At 52.4% G+C, this 7,587-nt stretch overlaps 3 protein-coding genes; 1 reads left to right on the top strand and 2 right to left on the bottom strand.

The window, feature by feature from the left end:
• Window positions 1–375: 375 nt before the first annotated feature.
• CHC_T00005121001 (hypothetical protein) lies at window positions 376–4,830 on the top strand. Its single transcript, XM_005716923.1, has one exon. The coding sequence runs from the start codon at window positions 376–378 to the stop codon at window positions 4,828–4,830; it is 4,455 nt and encodes a 1,484-aa protein (XP_005716980.1).
• A 28-nt stretch (window positions 4,831–4,858) lies between these two features.
• CHC_T00005120001 (hypothetical protein) lies at window positions 4,859–5,398 on the bottom strand. XM_005716922.1 is given in 2 exon segments: window positions 4,859–4,894; window positions 4,895–5,398. 1 exon segment carries the CDS (start codon window positions 5,396–5,398, stop codon window positions 4,895–4,897), a length of 504 nt encoding a protein of 167 aa, XP_005716979.1. The 3' UTR covers window positions 4,859–4,894.
• Window positions 5,399–6,229: 831 nt separating this feature from the next.
• CHC_T00005119001 (hypothetical protein) lies at window positions 6,230–7,397 on the bottom strand. XM_005716921.1 is given in 2 exon segments: window positions 6,230–6,317; window positions 6,318–7,397. The coding sequence occupies 1 exon segment, from the start codon at window positions 7,395–7,397 to the stop codon at window positions 6,318–6,320; it is 1,080 nt and encodes a 359-aa protein (XP_005716978.1). The 3' UTR covers window positions 6,230–6,317.
• Between the last annotated feature and the right edge of the window lie 190 nt (window positions 7,398–7,587).

Here is a 7,587-nt window from a genome sequence, read left to right as displayed (position 1 = left end):
TTGAAAGCCGTTATTTTTGAGCACATGCAGGGGTCCATCGCCAACAGGGATGAGGACATACCCGATCTCCGCCTATCTTCGAATTAAAGATGCAGCACCTCCAACAAGGACGCAAATTTAATCCTTTAAAGTCGATGAGGTGTCTGCATAGCTGACTGTAATGCCCTATTCACCCTGTCATTTGTCCAATGATCACTTTCGTTTCATATTGTACACCAATTCACAATTACTGAAGAACCAGTCCGATTCTATCCAGTGCCCCAAGGGTAGTCTCTCCCCCGGTCTTGCTTCCACGCCGACGTTTAACGAGTTTTGTGTAGACGCTGGATCCGTTCTCCACACCGTCCGCCCCCTACTTTGAGAAACCATCTCATCATGCCCCCGTCGTCGGGAAGACCTACCCACCGGCGTGCGTCGATGGGGACCGTGCGCAGAGAGGCCCTTAAGTCTCTTTTTGCGCGAGCTGAGCGTCACAATGTCGGCATATCCCGTGCCGTCCGTGCGGACCTCGAGCTGCAGGCCAAATCCCTGTTCGACTATGCCACCAACTCGCCGGAGGCAACCCAGTTTGCTGCCCATCTCAAATCTATCGCTGTTCGTCTTCTCCGTCAGAGACGGTATCGAGAAGCCAACGCCAGGTTCGGCCTCGCCTCACGCTTCAACCCTGGAGATCCCACTTTGATCTCCAACCGCGCTACATGCATGTACAATCTTGCTAAATACCCGAAGTGCATTGACATGTGCCTCGACTGTCTCAATGCCTTTCCCAAGCTGGGAATGGAAAATCCTAAGTTGTACTGCAAGATATTGATCCGCATGGGCCGTGCCAATATCGAGCTCGACAACTTTGAGGAGGCTAGTTCTGCTCGAGACGTCCTAACCTCGATGCGCAAATCCTTGGCTGACAATTTCGGAAGCGAAATCCCCCAAGAGGAGTTCAGCGCCCTCATCGATCCATTTGAGAGGCATCTGAATGCCAAACTGAGCTGCTCCACGAAAGCTCGCAAGGCTGGCTCATCCTCGTCGGGAGGCGTGTCCACGATGAAGGATGATAAGGATGAGTACGGAGGGGATGGAGAGAGTAGCGACGAAGACTCAGGGGGAGGGGATAGTGAGAGGAGCGACGACGACTCAGAGGGAGAGGATGGCAACCTGGACGGCTTTGTGAAGATCGAGGACCTATGCCCTCATCTCCATCGTCATGGTAACGGTCCATGCGACCATCAGTTCAGCGATCGCCCCACTGTTTCGTCTGTGAGCCCCTTTGAGGGTGATGGCGGTCAGTACAGTGAGCCAGATTTAGCGAACTCCCACTCTTCGGGAGACGGTAGCATTTCATCTCTCGCTTCAAGCGAGCGAGACGAAAATGTTGCGACTACAGATAGTAACATGCCAGATCTGGTTTCCGAGGAAGATGGCGGCTCGGATTCTGAAGGCAGCGACGGCGATTTCGACGGTCCGGTTCCTTTCGATTCTTCTGTCAAATCGTCACGTAATCTTCAAACTGCAGACGGTAGACCTCAGCGAACAAGGAAGTCTCTGAAGCCCGCGCAAGGATCTGCCAAAAAGCGACAGTTTCCGGCACATCCGAAAGCTACGGTTGAAGTTAGCAGCGAACTGAGCTCGAAACAGGGCGTGGGGCGAGCCAACGGTGCTGCTATTGCTTCAGCCACAGCTTCGATGCTTTCGCCTACCAACTTTCAGCCTTGGTTCGTGAAACCAAGGACTAGAACACCGCCGCCCGCAGACTGTCTGAAGTCTCCGTTTTCACCATCTGTGATTGCAGCTCATGCAAAGTTGCCCTTTAAAGTGCCGACCTTACCGCCTGAGGTAGCTGCGAGGGAACTTCGTGGCAAGGTCAGTGATGAATGCTATGAATCGGATGATGAGCGCGGCCCTCGTAGCGCCGGCTTGCTGCCCGAACGACGAGATGAACATCGCTCTATTTTAAATCAAGAGAGCAATGCGAAGGGAAACGGAAGCAATCACTCCATGATTCTACGGGCTATGCTCAAAGAAGTCATGGGAAAGACTTTTAGAACGAATCGCTCAGTCGACTTCACGCGGATATTTGGGAACCACGTCGCGGCGGCAAGTAGTAGCAAGCGGAAGAAAAAGATCTGCGACAAGCGTTGCGCCAGCTGTTTTGCACGAAAGATGTGGAATTTAAGGTTTGTATCAACTGATTTGGACGTGGCTAAAGGTGCACTAAACGATATAGAAACAGACTCTCGAAGGGAAAGGAGAACGTTTCTGGCCCGTGATCTGTGGCAGGGAACCGGATACTATGCGAGTGGATATGAAATGGCTTTTGACGTTCCAGCTCTTGTCCATGGTGTGGTATACTTGTGCCATCTGCAAAGCGAGGTTTACTGGCGAGGCGACAAGGTTGCCTTTGCGAGGGACATACAATACAATTTTATATCATCTCTGGAACGAATTTATCGTTCTTTTCCGAACATAGATTTCCTTTTTATGCTCTTTATCATGATCCGAGATACACTCAACCTATTCGGATTATTTCCAGACCCTTTCCACCATGGCGACAAGGGAAGATCATTCCAGTTCTCAAAGAGTGCTTCCGTCGTTGCGCAGAAGTCATTGTCGCTGAAGCCAGGAGAGTCAGAGAATGATTTGGACATTTGCGATACCCTACTAGCGAGCCGTACGGAAGATGTGAACAGGAATCTTTTTAATTGGTCTCGTCTTGGACATGTAACAAAGGAAGAAGAATGGATTTATCATATATTACTGAGAGATATATCTCATCTAATGACAAGGCTGATGAAGCCCGCTCTGAACCCGCCCATGTACCTTGAGCAAGGTGAGTCGTTCTCGGATGCTTTTGAGAGGGCCTGCGGAGAGCGCTCTGGGAATGAAAAATACTGGCGCTGTCGTATCGTAACAATAGTGGACCGGACGCGTCATCGCATGATCGAGAGAACGGCGCATGATATAAGTCATGCTGGGAACATAGCGAAAGGTACTCACTTGATTTCGCACGCAATCACTGGTAGACCACGTCAGCCACGCCTGTTTCTGAAACGGGCACAGGTTCGTTCGGAGCAGGCGATGTGGAAGGAGAGTTTGAGCGATATCGACAAAGGCCTCGCCCTTTGCGAACGAGGTAACATATTTGTTTCGGAGGAGTGGCGTTGCAACCCACCGGAAGTCTGCTGTAAGATAGAGTTGTTGACAGCGCAATGTGATATTTTTCTTCAACAAGCCATCAGGAAGACAAACAGAGGCGCAGACTACACGGAGTTTCTAAAAAAGGCTGTTGTGTCTCTTCAGGAAGCCATGGCATGCAAGCCGGTGGACAAGAAGAAAGTTAGGTTCCTAGAAGAGAGACTCGATGCCGTGACATTCGTTATCCGAGAGACAACCGACCTGGCTCCATCTCTTCTTCTACCGCCGACTCTCTTTGGGAGTAATGAGGCCGGGCCGTCAGGGAACACAACAAATATAGAGGGAGCAAAGCACACTGAAGTCGTAAGCCCTGAAGAAGAATTGCTCGTGGGTTCCGGGAACTCGATAAACACGAATAGGCGAAAATCCAGTGCTCGCCGGAAGAAACGCAAAACAAAGAGTGCCCAGAAGAGGGCTACACCTGAACCCCCTCCCACTCCTGCTAACCCTGAGAACGTGTCGTCCTCGTCTGATGAAGATGGGGGACCTGCTTTGGCTGGCAATCCGTACGCGGCGCTTCTTGGCGAGGAGCACATACCAGCATCAGTGGAGCCTAAAGCTCCGACATCAGCTCCGACTGCTAGATCGCTTCTGCAACGAGAAGGAGGACACAATTCATCTCGGCAGGGGGGTCAGAGGCCCTCTCCATCGTCTGCATACACGAGGGTGAAGCAAACATCTGGGGGAGGTTCTTCGTCCACGCCCGAATCGAGCTCTCGTTTAGATTGTGTTCTCTGTGGGCTTAGATTTCACAGCCAGAGTGAATCTGATAGTCACATGAGAGGCCGTCGGCACCGGACTGCAGTTGCCCACTCTCGGGCCGCAGGACAAACAGCTGCGGAATGGAGAAGCAGAGTGACGACGCGATCGCCGCCTTCACCACGAGTCCCTGTCCTGCAAGCACGAGTCCCTGTCCTGCAAGCACGACAGCCTGCGACTGACACTGAACGCCGCCATACCAATCGGCAAGTTACTGGTCCAACGCGGGAAGAAGCTCTCGGAGAGGTCGAACGTGCAGTGGCGTTACTAGGCGGCGAAGCGAGGCCGTGTGATATCATTTCGCGGCTCAGATTTTCCGACTGGAACATCCCTGATGCGACCACTTACTTAGACAGAAACTTCGGGGGCCTTCTCCGTTTGTGTCTACAGGGTACAAATATGTTTGAAATTCGCGCTGGGACGGAGTCCAGACCAGTCCTTGCGTGGATTGATCCCAGTGAACGCAGATCGGATAGATTGGAGGTGAATTCGAACGCTGATTCGGCATCAAGGTTGAGAGGCACATCTCGAGAAATAGCGCGCGGGTCATCAGTTGGAAGGAAAAGCACGCAGGCAAGCTCGGAATCGTCAGATCTAACGAACATGCTCCGGGATCAGTTGCGTGTATCTAATAGAAAGCAGAGAAAAGGAGAAGCGTATGGTGAAGGCGAAGCGCGATCTGGAGAAGGTGCGGAAGCAGACGGTGGACTGGGAGAGTGTGGGATTTGCCTTGACAATGTGCCGGACATCCGGCTCATTCCGTGTGGGCATCAATGGTGCACGCCGTGTATTGCGGAAAATATAATCAACAGGCGCCGGGAAGAGTGCCCAGTTTGTAAGCAGGTTGTACAACGAACTGAGCTGCTTGGTGAAGTAGACTAGAATGCTCGATGTTCATGAGGAGGCGGTGTCTCAGTGAGGTTCGATTGTTTATCAAGAAAGCGGATCAACAGGGTCGCTTTGAATGGGTAACGATGATTAGTTGAGCAAGAGCACTAAGGACACCACCGCTGGTCCCCCGATATACATCTAGGAGAGCGCGTACTTGAGCAGTAGGGAGTTTTTCTAGCTGTGCAATACTAGCAGAGAAAGAGAGCAGTGACATGAGATGCTCTGACTCAGTCGGGCCCGGGTCGCCGGCCAGCAGAAAGGGAAAGATAGATTGTAGTACAAGCCTTGCCAGGGATGGCTGATTGATCGCCAGTAACAGCTTGGCTAGTCGATTTGCGCTTACGAGGAAGCAAGTGTCCAGTCCGGAAAATGCGAGTGACCATTCTTGTAAAGAGAGAGTTGGAAACGAGAGCGAGTCACAAACTGGGCCGTCATCATCCTCTTGCAGTGCTTTCGAATGGCCCAAAAACAACGCCAAATCCCTTGTAACACGGTTGATACCGTCTGCCGTGAACCTTTGTTGTTTGGGTTTCTGTACACTTTCCTCACTTGTTTTCATCGGTGAGGCTATTCCATGACAGGACCAATCCACGTCCTGTCCGCCGTCTCTGTCTCCAACCGCAGCGGCGAGATGTTGCTCCCCCAATAACTTTTTCACCTCTTCCAAAGGAGGATCAATAAACCGCGGCCCGAACTCTTCCATCAAATCCACATCAAACTCGGTATCGACCCTTACCTCCTCCCCTGCCCCCTCCCCCGCCGCACGTTTTACTGCCCCCCACAAAAAGAACGGTGCGCGCAAGTAAGGCATCTGAAACACCTTTCCATCCTCCATGGTGTAGTACAACTCATCCACCGGCGTCCTCGCAGCCAGGTGTTTTTCAGCGGCGGGGGCAGCGCCGGGCGGTGGCAGGCGCGAGAAGAGAGCACGGATGCGGGGCAGCAGTTCCTCAGGGGAGGCCCCGGCCTGCAGAGAGGCGACACAGTCTTCCCACGACTCCATCCGTGGGATGGCTCGCTTCACGCTTCCCTCGCGGCCGCGTCGCATTCCATGGCATAAGAGGTGCGTGCGTGTGGTTGGGGATTTTGTTGGGGCCCCGTTGCGTGGGATGCGTTTGGTTTGTCGAGGTGTTTCTCTCAAGCAGGCCACAGAGTCGATGTGACGGAATCGCAAGTGGCGAGAACGCTGGATCTATTTCAAAGCACACGTGTATCCTTGGGTACTGTATGCTCCGTACTGTACGTAAATTCCCAGATCTCGGGGATTAGCTGTTCGCACGGGGCCAAAAGGTGAAGAAGCAGCTATCTATCCTCACACCTGTTTCTTCATTTTTGGTTTGTTCGCAAATGATACAGGTCCATCTCGGGGTTAGTTGAGCGATATCGTAAGAGAAGTGCTTGACGTTCAGCTGGGTAGTCGTGCCAGTGAGTTCGTTTATTGCCAACCATCCAAGATCCGCCTCTAGGTTCGCAGCTTCTCATCCGCTCTCACCGAATCGATACTCTAGCACAACCGGGTAATGGTCAGATCCCTCTACCTGCGTTCGCACATACACATCTCCAACCACACCACTCTTGAACGATGCCTTATCAATGACATGATAGTCAAGCCGCCACCCTTTTCCCTCATTCTTCAGCTTCGCCCCGAACCGCCGAGAAAAATACGTATACCCTGGCACGCTGGGGTACAGCTCCCTGAAGGAATCGACCCACCCTTCCCCGCTCGACAGCAGCTTCGAAAACTCCTCCCTTTCTTCGGGAGTATGACCTGCGTTTTTGCGATTCGCTTTACTGTTGTGGATATCAATTTCATTGTGAGCGACGTTTAAATCTCCACAGTAGACGACCCGGTGCTCTTTCGCTAGGTCGTCCAAAAACTTTCGAAGCCCAGCCTCAAACTCCTTCGTTCGGAATTCTAGGCGCGCTAGCTTCTGACCCGAATTTGGCACGTACGCATTCACAATCGCTGCTCCACTTGAAAGGTAGCACACTAAAACGCGGCCCTCCTTGTCCGCCTCAGCAAGCCCTATTCCCGCCTCTACCCTCTTTACCCGCACCTTCTTCCGTTCGTCCAAATCCCTGCGCACTAGTATTGCTACTCCAGAATACCCTTTCTTCTCCGAATGGTTCCAGTGCACATCGTAGGCTGCTACTTCTGGGAACTCCTTGACGGCCTTATCTGTCATTTTTGTTTCCTGCAAGCATAGAATATCGGGAGCCTCCTGCTGTATGTAGCGTAAAAGTGAGCCGTTCTTGATCATGGAGCGGCACGAGGCCACGTTCCATGTGATAACTTTGAGCTTGTGGGGGTCGTCTAAAGCTCCCCATGGACGGTCGGGCGCACCCTCGTTTTCCACGGCATTCTCGGGCTCAGCCGCGGCTGCACAGTTATTTCTCATAGCGTCGCTGATGGCCTGGTCCCCAACCTTGACCTCATTTTCGTCAACATCCTTCTTGTCGTCTTTCGGTTTGGCGGGGCGGTGATTCCTCTTTGCAATCTTCTCTGTTGTCCTTTGAGAATCTGAAAGAGGGCGCTTTCGTTTTCTAGGTGATTTCATAGAATGCGTGGAATCGCCCACCCCATCAGCCGCCGACTTGATGGTCGGTTTTCGTATCCGGGAGCTGCGTCGCGGGGCCATTCCCACCCTGACGATGATGAGCGCAGAAGGGAGGGGCAGTTGCAGGCGTATTTAGAGGAAGAGAAGCAATGATCAGAGTTGTATGCAAAGCAGGAAGTATCACGTTTGC

Source organism: Chondrus crispus, genomic scaffold, assembly GCF_000350225.1.
Source record: "Chondrus crispus Stackhouse genomic scaffold, scaffold_27, whole genome shotgun sequence".
NCBI classification, from domain to species: domain Eukaryota; phylum Rhodophyta; class Florideophyceae; order Gigartinales; family Gigartinaceae; genus Chondrus; species Chondrus crispus.
This window is presented reverse-complemented; position numbering and strand designations above follow the sequence as displayed.

What these genes read in the sequence shown, in the direction of transcription:
- CHC_T00005121001 (XM_005716923.1), top strand. Translation starts at nt 376, where the DNA reads ATGCCCCCGTCGTCGGGAAGACCTACCCACCGGCGTGCGTCGATGGGG.
- CHC_T00005120001 (XM_005716922.1), bottom strand. Translation starts at nt 5,398, where the DNA reads ATGAAAACAAGTGAGGAAAGTGTACAGAAACCCAAACAACAAAGGTTC.
- CHC_T00005119001 (XM_005716921.1), bottom strand. Translation starts at nt 7,397, where the DNA reads ATGAAATCACCTAGAAAACGAAAGCGCCCTCTTTCAGATTCTCAAAGG.